Source organism: Pongo pygmaeus, chromosome 21, assembly GCF_028885625.2.
Source record: "Pongo pygmaeus isolate AG05252 chromosome 21, NHGRI_mPonPyg2-v2.0_pri, whole genome shotgun sequence".
Lineage (NCBI taxonomy): Eukaryota > Metazoa > Chordata > Mammalia > Primates > Hominidae > Pongo > Pongo pygmaeus.
Genome location: NC_072394.2, coordinates 34,173,417 through 34,187,718, shown reverse-complemented (window position 1 = coordinate 34,187,718; position 14,302 = coordinate 34,173,417). Strand labels below are relative to the sequence as shown.

The following is a 14,302-nucleotide window of genomic DNA, read 5'->3' as shown; positions in this document are numbered from 1 at the left end:
ACACAGCTCTAATTCACTGACTTTCATTGCTGTATAATATTCATTGTAGGGATGTGCAACTATTTATTCAGTCTACTGTTGATGGGTTATCTCCTCATTTTAACTATTCTAAAAAAAATAAGATTGCTGGGTCATAGGAAATTAATGTGCTTTTCTCTGATGATCAGTGAAACCGAGTACATTTTCACATGTTTATTGGCCATTTGGTTGTCCCTTTTCATAAGTGCTAGTTCAAGTCATTTGCCTGTTTTCTACTGGCTTGTCAATTCTTTACTAATTGATTTGTAATTCTTTGTATACTCTGAATATAAGCCCTTTGTAGGATTCATGGGTTACAAATAGTTTCTCCTACTCTAGGGGTTGGCTTTTCATCTCTTTATCTTTTAATTAGATAAATGTGCCTGAATTTATCAACCTCTTCCACCCCCATTATGGTCAGTGCTTTTCTGTGTGTGTCCTGTTTAAGAAATCTTTCCGGCCGGGCACAATGGCTCACGCCTGTAATCCCAGCACTTTGGGAGGCCACGGTGGGCGGATCACAAGGTCAGGAGATTGAGACCATCCTGGCTAACACGGTGAAACCCCGTCTCTACTAAAAATACAAAAAAAAAAAATTAGCCGCGCATAGTGGCGGGCACCTGTAGTCTCAGCTACGCAGGAGGCTGAGGCAGGAGAATCACTTGAACCCGGGAGGCGGAGGTTGCAGTGAGCCAAGATCGGCCACTGCACTCCAGCCTGGGCGACAGAGTGAGACTCGTCTGAAAAAAAAAAAAGGATGGCACTTGTCGGGCATGGTGGCTCACGCCTGTAATCTCAGCACTCTGGGAGGCATAGGTGGGCAGATTGCTTGAGCTCAGGAGATCAAGACCAGCCTGGACAACATGGCAAGACCCTATCTCTACAAAAAATACGAAAATTAGCTGGCCACCTAGTGCCCTGCACCTGTAGTCTCTGCTACTCGGGAGGCTAAGGCAGAAGGATTGCTTACACCTGAGAGGTCGAGGCTGCAGTGAGCCAAGATCATGCCATTGCACTCCAACCTGGGCAAGAGAGCAAGACCCTGTCTCAAAAAAAAAAAAAAAAAAAAAAAAAGATGAAATTTTTGAGGCAAAATTTCAGAAGCAAGAAAACCACAGAGAGGGTAAACACTAAACTCTGATTATAAACTCTACTATGGCCTGGGTGCAGTGGCTCACGCCTGTAATCCTAACACTTTGGGAGGCAGAGGCTGGTGGATTGCTTAAGCTCGAGTTCTTGACCAGCCTAGGCAACATCGTAAAACCTTGTCTGTACAAGAAATACAAAAATATTAGCTGAGCACAGTGGCTTGTGCTTGTAGTCCCAGCTACTCAGGAGGTTGAGGTGGGAAGACTGCTTGAGCAAAGGAGGTTGTGGCTACAGTGAGCCATGATCATGCCATTGCACTCCAGCCTGGGCGACTGAGCAAGACTCTGTCTCAAAAATAAATAAAATAAAAATTTGTCTATTGGCTGGATGCAGTGGTTTATGCCTGTATAGTCTCAGCACTTTGGGAGGCTGAGGCAGGAGGATCACTTGAACCCAGGAGTTCGAGTCTGCAGTGAACTATGTGCCACTGCACTCCAGCTCCAGCCTGGGTGACAGAACAAGACCCTGTCTCAAAAAAAAAAAAAGAAAAAGAAAGCTAAAGTAATACAGAAGAACAAAGATATTTGACATCAGGAAGATGTAACAATTATATCCATACAAGGCCTTTGGAAACAGACTGATAAGAGTTTGAATCTTGGCTCTGAAATAAACTTGCCTTAAGCAAGCAACTTAGTATCTCTGAGCCCTTATCTATAAATTAATTAAGCATATTACCTACAACTCATAAATGTTATACGGATTTTTTTAAATTTATAAAATTTAAATTTTTTTATATTTTTTAAATTTATGGGTTCAACCACACGAACCCATATTATGAGGATTTTAAAAGGTAACATAGCTGGGCGCAGTAGCTCACGCCTGTAATCCTAGCAGTTTGGGAGGCTGAGGTGGGTGGGTCACCTGAGGTCAGGAGTTTGAGACCAGCCTGGCCAAGATGGCAAAACCCTGTCTCTACAAAAAATACAAAAATTAGCCAGGTGTGGTGGCAGGTGCCTATAATCCCAGCTACTCGGGAGGCTGAGGCAGGAGAATTGCTTGAACACAGTGGGGCAGAGGTTGCAGTGAGCCAAGATCGTGCCACTTCACTCCAGCCTGGGCAAAAGAGCGAAACTCTGTCTCAAAAAAAAAAAAAAAAAAAAAAAAAAAGGTAACATAAAGGCGTCCATAAACACAGTATAGACACATAATAGATGTTCTGTCCAGTAACTATCCTTTGAACATTATTATCATAACCACCACTTTGAGATTCCAAACAGTCTTACCTCTGAGGCTGGGCTGGAGTTTTTCTTGATATGGCTGCCTCAACTTCCAGGGAAGAACAAGCGTTTGACGGAATGGATTGTTCCACAAGATTTTCTTTTTCTGCCTCTTTGTAGTAAGTGTTGTCAACTGCGGAAGACCAAAAGCTAGTCAGCACTCAAATCCCAAGGAAAATAATTGGAGATGACACACACACACACACACACACACACACACACACACACACACTAAGCCACAGAATCCTTAGTTTCAGTTAAATCTTATACAGAAGACCAGTTTATAAAAGCTACTTTGGTTGAAACAGAAATGATGTATCCGGGGCCTGCCTATTTGCCAGCCTAAGGTACTACCTTTAAAAAAAGCATCCCAAACACAATCTCATGACATTTCAGGACACTGGTAAAGATAAAATTCTGAAAGCTTCCATAAAGAAGAAAAAAAAATCACTTACAAAGTAAGGAAAATTAGATAAGCACTGAATTTTTCATCAGCAATACATAAAAATAGAAGATAAAGGAACAATGTCTTTAGAGTAGTGATAAAAAATAATTTGCAATCTACAATGCTGTATTAAGATAAACTTTCAATTGTATATGAAAGTGGAACAATGCCATTTTCAAATATGTGAGAACTCAAAGTTTTCATCTCCTGCACTAATTTAAGAAAGTTTCCTGAGGATGCACTCCCACATAATGAAGGAGTATATCCAGAAGAAAGTTATAAGGACCAGGAAACAAGGCAGCAAAGATAGTAAAAATAACAATGCTCTCCCAAAAAAGCAGTAATAACTTCCAAGGATCATTGTCCAATATGAAGCAAGATAAAGTGTGGCAGAAATTTAAGAAATTGATAAAGTTTAAAGAAAAGCAAAACCACTGATCTCTTGATGTCAGAATCATCTTTACGTGGCTCAGGGGTTGTGACAATACAACCAAAGATAGCCAAAGAGAACCAAGAAGGGATGCAACTGCATCACAGTTACTGATCTGGCATTGAACAATATTTATATAATCATAACATTGTAAATACTGCTGATATAATCATACTATCAGGCATTATGAATGTAACCACAGCACAAGTTAAAATAGTGAGTTAAAACAGCTACTGGGAAGACTGAGGCGGGAAGATCACTTGAGCCCAGGATTTTGAGACCAGCTTGGGCAACACAGTGAGATCCCACCTGTAAAACAAAATATAAAAACAAACAACAACAACAACAACAAAACCAATAAGAGTTTGAGAAAAAGGACAGGGGGTAGGGATGGGAAGAGGAAGGGATTATTTTAACATAAACTCTTAAGTATTGTGATGTTACCATGGCCATGTTTTACTTTGATAAACTTTTCTTTTTTTTTTTTGCTTTTCGACATTATATAAATACAGATGGCGGTCTCACTATATTGCCCAGGCTGGTCTCAAACTCCTGGGCTCAATCAATCCTCTCATCTTGGCCTCCCAAAGTATTGGGATTACAGGCATGAACTACAAGCCCAGCCTTGATAAACATTTTTAACGCAATAGAAAAAAAGTGCTATGGGAACACTGAGAAAGTTAGCCAGACATGGTGGAATGTGCCTGTAGTCCCAGTTACTCAGGAGGCTAAGGCAAGAGGATCACTTGAGCCCAGGAGGTCAAGGCTGCAGGGAGCTGTGATCATGCCACTGCTCTATAGATGGGGTGACACACTGATACCCTGTCTGCAAAAAAAAAAACAAAAACAAAAAAAACAAAACAGAATAAGAAACAAGTAAAGCCTTCATGGAAGAAACAGCACTTAATCACATAGCATATGAACTGACTCCTGATAAAGAAATTAAACTGCAACAAGATGACAGGGAAGAAAAGATAGGCCACGAAAACATAGTTTAGGCATTATTCATTTCAGAGAACAATCATTTGGTTCATCTCCTAAAGAAATATTTTTGGGGCGGAGAGACTCACACAAACACACAAAATAATAGCATAGCATGTCAAGGCTAAAATAGATGCATTTATTCCAATTAAAATGCAGCAACAATAATATTAAATAATAAAGCGAGACCCAATTATATGCTGTCTACAAAAAATGCACTTTACATATAGACATATCATGCTAAAACCAATCAAAAGAAAACTGGAGTGGCTATATTAATACCAGGCAAAGTAGGTTTCAGAGCACAGAATTTCAATGGGGATAAAGAAGATCATTTCAAACTGTTAAAGTGGGGCCAGGCACGGTGGCTCAACCTGTAATCCCAGAACTTTGGAAGGCTGAGGTGGGTGGAGCCCTTGAGCCCAGGAGTTCAAAACCAGCCTAGGCAACATGGCAAAATCCTGTCTCTACAAAAAATACAAAAACTAGCTGGGCATGGTAGTGGCATCTGTGGTCCCAGCTACTCAAGAGGCTGAGGTAAGAGGATCACCTGTGCCCAGGAGGTAGAGGCTGCAGTGAGGCGTGATTGATCCACTGCAGTCCAGCCTGGGTGACAGAATGAGACCCTGTCTCAAAAATATATACATATATGTATACGTACATATATATACGTATACATATATATGTATACGTACATATATATACGTATACATATATATGTATACGTATATATGTATACATATATATGTATACGTACATATATACGTATACATATATATATGCTTGTGTGTATATACATATGTGTGTGTATGTGTGTGTGTGTATATATATGTATATAATTTTTTGTTTGTTTTTGAGATGGAGTCTTGCTCTATCGCCCAGGCTGGAGTACAGTGGCATGATCTTGGCTCACTGCAACCTCCGCCTCCCAGGTTTCAGCGATTCTCCTACCTCAGCCTCCCAAGTAGCTGGGACTACAGGTGCACACCACCACACCCGGCTAATTTTTGTATTTTTTAGTAGAGACGGGGTTTCACCATACTGGCCAGGCTGGTCTCGAACTCCTGACCTTGTGATCCACCCACCTCAGCCTCCCAAAGTGCTGGGATTACAGGCATGAGGTATCACGTCCAGCCAAAAAAAAAAAAAATATATATATATATATATATATAAGTGGCCAATTCATCAACATGACATAACAATCCTAAACATTTATGCATCTACTAGTAGCTTCAAACTATATGAAGCAAAAATTATAACGATAAAGAGACAAATCTATAATTACAGTCTGAGATTTCACTACCTCTCTCTCTAATTGATGGAACAAATGGAAAGAAAAATTAGTAAGAATACAACAGCCATAAATAATGTATAAGCAGGACAGGCGCAGTAGCTCATGCCTGTAATCCCAGCACTTTCGGAGGCCGAGGCAGGTAGATCACCTGAGGTCAGGAGTTCGAGACCAGCCTGGCCAAAATGGTGAAACCCCATCTCTATTAAAAATACAAAAATTATCTAGGGGTGGTGGCAGAGGCCTGTAATCCCAGCTACTCCAGAGGCTGAGGCAGGAGAATCACTTGAACGCGGCGGGTGGAGGTTGCAGTAAGCCAAGATCACGCCACTGCACTCCAGCCTGGGCAACAAGAGTGAGACTCTGCCTCAAGAAAAAAAATCCTAAAATTAACATGGAACCACAAAAGACCCCATATAGCCAAACCAATCCTATGCGAAGAGAACAAAGCTGAAGGCATCAAACTACCAGCCTTCAAAATACATTACAAAGCTATAGTAACCATAACAGCATGGCACCGGCATAAAAACAGACACACAGACAAATGGAATAGGACAGAGAACCCAGGAACAAATCCACGTATTTATAGCCAACTGATTTCTGACAACAGCACCAAGAACATTCCTTGGCGGGGGGACAGTCTTTTCAATAAATGGTGCTAGCTTTGGGAGGCTGAGGTGGTAGGATTGTTTAAGCCCAAGAATTCTGAGACAAGCCTAGGCAATAGAGTGAGACCTCATCTCTAAAATAAAATTTAAATTTGAAAAATCAAAAAATGGTGCTGATCAAACTAGATATTTAAATGCAGAAAAATGAAACTAGATACCTATTTCTTACCATATACAAAAATCAACTCAAAATGGATTAAAGACTAATATGTAAGACCTTAAACTATGAAACAACTAAAAACACAGGGGAGGCCGAGGGCGGTGGTTCATGACTCTAATCCCAGCACTTTGGGAGGCCGAGGTGGGAGGATCACTTGAAGTCAGGCGTTCAAGACCAGCCTGACCGACATCACGAAACCCCATCTCTACTAAAAATACAAAAATTAGCTGGGTGTGGTGGTGCGCACCTGTAGTCTCAACTACTTGGGAGGCTGGGGCAGGAGGATCACTTGAACCCAGGAGGCGGAGGTTGCAGTGAGCCGAGATCGTACTACTGCACTCCAGCCTGGGCAACAGAGTGAGACTCTGTCTCAAAAATAAATAAATAAAGTAATAAAATAAAAACATAGATGAAATACTTTAGGACATGGTTCTGGGCAAAGATCCTATGAACATGACCTCAAAAAGCACAGGCAACAGACGCAAAAGTAGACAAATGGGATTATATTAAATTTAAAACTTTCTGCACAGCAGAGGAAACAATCAACAGAGTGAAGAGACAACTAAAGAATGGGAGAAAATATTTGCTAACTATTCATTCAAGAAGGGACTAATATCCAGAATACACAAGGAACTCAAATAACTCAACAGCTGGACAAATGAGCTGAATAGACATCTCTCAAAAGAACACATACAAATGGCAAACAGGTATGTGAAAAAATGCTCAACATCACTAATCATCAGGGAAATGCAAATTAAAAATCACAATGAGATATCCTTTCATCCCAGTTAGAATGGACACTATGAAAAATATTAAAAATTTCTCTGCATCCCTGAGGATGCAGAGAAAGGAGAACTCTTATATATTGTTAGTAGTAAAGTCAATTAGTACAGCTATTATGGAAAACAGTATGGAGGCTCCTCAAAAAATTAAAAATATAATTACCATATGATCCAGCAATCCCACTACTAGGTATATATCCAAAAAGAAGGAAATCAGTACATCGAAGAGTTATCTATATGCACTCCTATGTTTATTACAGCACTATTCACAAGAGTCAAGATATGGAATCAACTGAAGTATCCACCAACAGATGAACACATAAAATGTGGCATATATATATACAATGGAATACTATTTAGCCATAAAAAAGAATGAAATTCTGTCATTCACGGCAACATGGATGAACCTGAAGGACATTATGTTAAGTGAAGTAAGTCAGGCATAGAAAGATAAATATCGACCGGGTGCAGTGGCTCACGCCTGTAATCCCAGCACTTTGGGAGGCCGAGATGGGCGGATCACAAGGTCAGGAGTTCGAGACCAGCCTGGCCAATATGGTGAAACCCTGTCTCTACTAAAAATACAAAAATTAGCCGGGCATGCTGGTGGGTGCCTGTAATCCCAGCTACTTGGGCAGCTGAGGCAGGAGAATCACTTGAACCCAGGTGGCAGAGGTTACAGTGAGCCGAGACTATACCACTGCACTCCAGCCTGGACAACAGGGTGAGACGCCAGTCTCAAAAAAAAAAAAAAAAAAAAAAAAAAAATTAATAGAGGGAGGGGTGACAGGAGGGAGGTGAGAGTAGTCACATGGTGTGATGGAGACCAGTTTCAGATTTACCCACATAATACTTTTCAAATGTTCTAAACTGACAGAATGATGGTTGCACAACTCTGTGAATATACTTAAAAACACTGAAATGTTTATCTTAAGTAAGTGAATCATATGATGTGTGAGTTAAATCTAAATACAGCTGTTTTTTTCAAAAGAATCAATTTCAAGAGGGATTTTGTGACCTCTTAAAGAATGTTTCTTATGTTCTAACAAAACAGACAATATTCTGCAGATCTAGTACCCACCAGTTTAAATGTCAATCTTTTACACTTGATCTTAGCCAAAAGGCCGAGACGTGATCCATCATCTTTTAAAATCAGATACATAACTCAAAGAATTCTTGTACAATGGCAAGCAGTACAGTCTTCTTGCTGTTTTATTTCCCACCCAGACCCAGGTTGGGTTACATTAAATCTTGTCACAAAAAGAAAACAGTCACATATCTGGCAATAAAATTCTATGTTAGCCCCCGGGAACAGTAGCTCACACCTATAATCCCAGCACTTTGGGAAGCCCCTGAGGCAGGAAGATCACTTGAAGCCCGGAGGTCAAGACCAGCTTGGCTAGCAAAGACGCCTCTACTAAAATTTTTTTAAAATCAGCCAGGCATGGTGGTGAGCACCTGTAGTCCCAGTTACTAAGAGCTCAGGAGTTTGAGGCTGCAGTGAGCTATAACTGTGCCACTGTACTCCACCAGCCTGGGTGACAGAACCAGACCCCATTTAAAGGAAAAAAAAAATTCTATGTTAGCTTAAGCTCCAAGAGTTTTTTTTTTAAGTGTAGCACATCATTAGTTTTACATTCATCATGAAATTAATTAGCCCATTTCACCAATAATAAAACAAAGAGATAGAGCATTTAAGTAATTTTCCCAGATCCTCAGGCTTCTAAAACACTGTCCCACCATTCTACCAAGGAGCTTTTTTCTAAGATGTTTTCTTACCTGGTTTCAAAGGTGTGACAATAGCTTGCTGAAGATTAGCCTTTCTCAAAGGAGTTTTGCCCTGAAAAAGCCCTCCAGTTCCATTCTTTCCCAGTAACTTATTCTCCAAATTGGCCTTCTCCTCTGTGAAAAGGGAAGATCATCATTGTCCGATCAGCAAGGAAGCAAAACAAATCACTATCACGCACTTAAAATGCAAACTAAAGCTCCCTACCAGTACGCTTCCAACTCATGTGGCAAGTACAAGCAAAGTTCTAGCAATCAAAAGAAAAAGTACACATTACACATCTGAGATAGACTATAAAAACAATCACTAAAAACTGGCAACATTGAACAATGTATTATAAAAAAGTAAAAGTACAGATTCTGCATTGTGAATAACTCCTTATCTTTGTTTGGTACACATTTAGGGTCATACAAGTATGAACTGGCTTTATCTACCCCCTAAATATATCATGTTCGTCTTAAAGAAAACTGTAACCAGCCGGCCGCGGTGGCTCACGCCTGTAATCCCAGCACTTTGGGAGGCCGAGGCGGGCGGGTCACAAGGCCAGGAGATCGAGACTGTCTTGGCCAACATGGTGAAACCCTGTCTCTACTAAAATACGAAAAATTAGCCAGGCATGGTGGCACATGCCTTTAATCCCAGCTACTTGGGAAGCTGAAGCAGGGGAATCGCCTGAACCCGGGAGGTGGAGGTTGCAGTGAGCTGAGACCGTGCCACTGCACTACAGCCTGGCGACAGAGCAAGACTCCGTCTCAAAAAAAAAAAAAAAAAAAAACGAAAGAAAACTGTAACCATCAAAAACTGTAGGGCTTACAAGAGATACTGTATAGTCTTACAGAGTTTCCTCCTCACTGGGGTGGTGGGAGGAATAAGGGGTGTGTGAGGGTAGAATAGAGCTAGGTTCTCTCAAGAAATTTTATCTTAGATTTTACTGTGCCCAGAAGTCAGTACAAAGCAGTGAAGGGTCTGTTCTACCAACAGCCTACTGATAGTTTCAGGAATGCAGTGAGACACAGCAATAACTACCCTGTGCATGTACATTCTGATTGCAACTGTGTAGAAAGATGTGACTATTTATTTGGGAAAGAAATTGGAAAATAATATATTAAAACTGAGGTAGTTTTGTTAGCCAAAAGAACTCTGGTAAAAACAAAAAGAAAAATAAATAAATAAATAATTTTTAAAACTAAGGTAGTTTTGGAAAAATAGTGGGGTCATTTTTTTCTTCCAAATTGTATTTAACAGTATTCTTAGGCTAATCTTTTCTTTTCTTTTTTATTTTAAAGAAAAGCTTAGAAAAAGAAATCCTCAGACAGCCCAGCCATTTCCTTAGGGTTCCAGTGAAGCAAGGGCATGGGGAAGATCCCCGCAGGACAGCTGGCCCTTGTATTTACCCTTCCTCCCACACCACTTCCAACAGACGACTCCTCTCACGATCCCCACTAGATGCCATTAAAGTCCTTTTCCAAAAGAATGGCACCTGCCAACACATTTGGACAGTGCACTATACGGATAAGTACAGTTGCAATGGACTCACTTCTGTTCCCCACCACATATTGATAGTGATTTCTCCCGATAAGGAGGATGGAGATATGAGAGAAAGAATCAAAGGGGCCTCAACAACTAGTCTCAGATATTATTTCAAAGTAATGTAAAAATGTAACCACATTCTTACTTACTGTTGGCCAAACAATACTGTTTCTGGGAATGGGTTCTTAGTAACATAATCCTTCCATTTAAAAATGAATTGAGGGCCGGGCGCAGTGGCTCACGCCTGTAATCCCAGCACTTTGGGAGGCTGAGGTGGGTGGATCACCTGAGGTCAGGGGTTCAAGACCAGCCTGGCCAACATGGCAAAACACCGTCTCTACTAAAAATACAAAAACTAGTCAGGCATGCTGGTAGGCGCCTGTAATCCCAGCTACTTGGGTGGCTGAGGCAGAACCGCTTGCACAAGAGTGGCGGAAGTTACAGTGAGCCAAGATTGTACCACTGCACTCCAGCCTGGGCAACAGAGCGAGATTACAGCCTCAAAAAAAAAAAAAAAAAAAAAAAAAATGAATTGAGGGAGGGGTGGCAGAAGGGAGGTGAAGGTAATTATAAAAGAGCAATACAAGAGATCCTTGTGATACCAGAACTGTTCAATATCTTGACTGTGATGGTCGACACATAAACCAACACAGGTGATAAAACCACAGAGAATTTAATACACATACAAGTAAAACTGGAGATATCTGAGTAAAACTGGTAGATTGTATGAATGTCAATATCCTAGCTGTGATATAATCTATGCCTAATGATAGTAGAGAAAGTTTTTATGTGGCTGCCATCACTACAGACATATTTGAGCATGGAGTTTTGTTGAACACTGGTTCATCTGAATTTTCCCATATGTCCCTAAAGCTTAAATCTGCCATTCTGAACTACAAAACAACATATGCTTTGTACTTACAATCCATTCCCCAAATACTGGGCATTTCAATTATTCCCATAATATCATGGATGACAGAATGTCTTGGTGCAGAAAGAAGTTGATATTTTAGTTCTTTTCTTGCAACCCCTTCTATTATTGAAAGGTCTTCAGCACAAAGCAAGCCACTAATCCTTAAAATAGCCAGCAAAAGCAGGCACTTACCAAACCATGAATCTATGTTTTGAGTATCTCCTTCATCATCCAAGGATGAAAAATTGATGAAGTCCGAGGGGGCATCATAGGAATAAGAGCTTTTAACTTGTGACATTGTCTCCCACTTAACGCAGAAGAGCAGGTTTTTCCCAGTATTTGTACCACTTTTCTCAGCAGGTCACCTTCTGAGGAAAGAAATGGTTGCACGTAAATCTAAGTAAACTCTCATCATTACTTTGGTTTTACTACCACATTTGGAATTTTGCAAACCACCTAGAATTTACTGAAAATAGGCTTACTTTGTCCAATCAACCTAAACATTAGTTTTTCAGGTAACTTAAAGATACTCCTTGAGGTAGATATGTTTGGAATTAGAAAGAAGTGGGCCAGACACAGTGGCTCACGTCTGTAATCCCAGCATTTTGGGAGGAGGGAGGACCACATGAGACCAGGAGTCCAAGTCCAGCCTACAAAACATAGACAGACCCTGTCTCTAAATAAATTAAAATTATCTCTAAGTATAACAGTTGACCCTGTCTCTAAAAAGATAAAAATTATCTGTAAGTAGTTGACCCTATCTCTAAAAAAATAAAAATTATCTTTAAGTAATCAGCAAATATAAAGAAAAACCAAAAAGAAAAAATTGAAATTAAAAATAAATTTTAGGCCAGGCACGGTGGCTCACGCCTGTAATCCCAGCACATCCAGAGGCCGAGGCGGGTGGATCACCTGAGGTGAGGAGTTCAAGACCAGCCTGACCAACATGGCAAAACCTCGTCTCTACTTAAAAAATACAAAAAATTAGCTGGGCATGGTGGCAGGTGCCTGTAATTCCAGCTACTCGGGAGGGTGAGGCAGGAGAATCGCTTGAACCTGGGAGGTGAAAGTTGCAGTGAGCCGAGATCGCGCCATTGCATTCCGGCCTGGGTGAGAAGAGCAAAACTCTGTCTCAAAAAAAATAATAATAAATAAAAATAAAATAAATAAATAAATTTTCTAAATGTTTTTTAAAAGAGGCAAAGTTTGATAAGTATCTACACTGTGCTAGGTGTTTTACATTCACCATGTCATTATTTTCCCTCAATTTACCATTTTCTCATTTCTAGCCTCCTCTAGCCCAATTTATTCTCTCTCTGCCCTGAATAACCCAATTTCTAAAATACAACACTAATTTTTATGCCTACCAACCAAAATCTTATCCATCATTCAAAGTCCAGTTCAAATCTCTATGAACTCTTTCCAAATTTCCGCCTATCAAACAAAATTGTTGCCTCTCCAAAGCCAATCGTGCTTTGTTTATATCTCCACTGTAACACTTATCATCCAATTTTATATTAACTATGTAAATGTCTATCCCAGTAGACTCGAAGTTCCTAAAAACAAAGATAGATTTTACTCACTTGTGTATACCTCATCCATCCATCCATCCATCCATCCATCCATCCATCCATCAAGGTGCTTAACAGTGCATTATACATAGTAAGAGCTCAACACAGTTTTGTCAAATATAAGTTGTCTTTTCTTAGAAATATTCTCAAAAAATACTATTTCTGAGTATAAAGACGACAACTTTGAAATACACATAACAGTCACAACATGCAGCATAGGAACAGACGCAAGGATAAGGGAACAAGTTAAATAGGCCCCTCCCTACTCCTGCGTACGAAGTTTTGCACTCTATCCTGTGGAAACCTGTGAAGGTTTAAAGTCAGCTTCTACTCAAGCCCAATCTAGTTAATAAAATAGCTGAAAGTAATCTGATAAACAGCCTAAAGGCCACACTCACTGGCCAATAATTTGCCGATGAAACCCAATGGGCCATTTGTCTTTTTTTTTTTGAGGCGGAGTCTCACTCTGTCCCCAGGCTGGAGTGCAGTGGCATGATCCCAGCTCACCACAACCTCCGCCTTCCGGGTTCAAGCAATTCTCCTGCCTCAGTCTCTAGTAGCTGGAATTACAGGCGCCCACAGCCACACCTGGCTAATTTTTTGTTTTTAGTAGAGACAGGATTTCACCATGTTGGCCAGGCTGGTCTCAAACTCCTGACCTCAAGTGATACACCTGCCTCGGCCTCCCAAGTGTGAGCCACTGCGCCCGGCCAGCCATTTGTTTTTATCCAGGGAACGACATGTACTTAAAAGCATCTGTATCTTAGAAGGGAGGTAGATGCCAGTAATCACTTGAATAAATGTTTATTTAAATTAATACCTTTCTAGTGGGGCGCAGGGACTCACGCCTGTAATCCCAGCACTTTGAGAGGCCAGGGCGGATGGATCACCTGAGGTCAGGAGTTTGAGACCAGCCTGGCCAACATGGTGAAACCCCATCTCTACTAAAAATACAAAAAAAATGGCCGGGCACGGTGGCTCACGCCTGTAATCCCAGCACTTTGGGAGGCCAAGGCGGGTGGATCACAAGGTCAGGAGATTGAGACCATCCTGGCTAACACGGTGAAATCCCGTCTCTACTAAAAATACAAAAAATTAGCCTCACGCAGTGGTGGGCACCTGTAATCCCAGCTACTTGGGAGGCTGAGGCATAAGAATCCCTTGAACGCAGGCAGTGGAGGTTGCAGTGAGCCAAGATCACGCCACTCTACTCCAGCCTGGGTGACAAGAGCGAGACTCCGGCTCAAAAATAAATAAACCTATAATGCTACACTATTCCAGATGTCTTCTCCCTCATATATATACAAACTATTATTTTATTTTTTTAAATGAATCATTGACAGTTTGAATCTGCTTCACAT

The 14,302-nt window shown here is 40.7% G+C and overlaps 1 protein-coding gene across 7 annotated transcripts in view; it reads right to left on the bottom strand.

Moving 5' to 3' along the window:
* TPX2 (TPX2 microtubule nucleation factor) overlaps positions 1-14,302 on the bottom strand; it is a 62,620-nt gene that overhangs the window by 32,282 nt on the left and 16,036 nt on the right. For all 7 annotated transcript variants that reach the window (XM_054466890.2, XM_054466893.2, XM_054466889.2 and 4 more), the window contains 3 exons: positions 11,563-11,738; positions 8,921-9,043; positions 2,391-2,517 (listed from right to left, as the gene is read on the bottom strand). In XM_054466890.2, coding sequence (XP_054322865.1) covers positions 2,391-2,517; positions 8,921-9,043; positions 11,563-11,668 — 356 coding nt within the window. In that variant the 5' untranslated portion in view covers positions 11,669-11,738. The remainder of the gene's footprint in view (positions 1-2,390; positions 2,518-8,920; positions 9,044-11,562; positions 11,739-14,302) is intronic.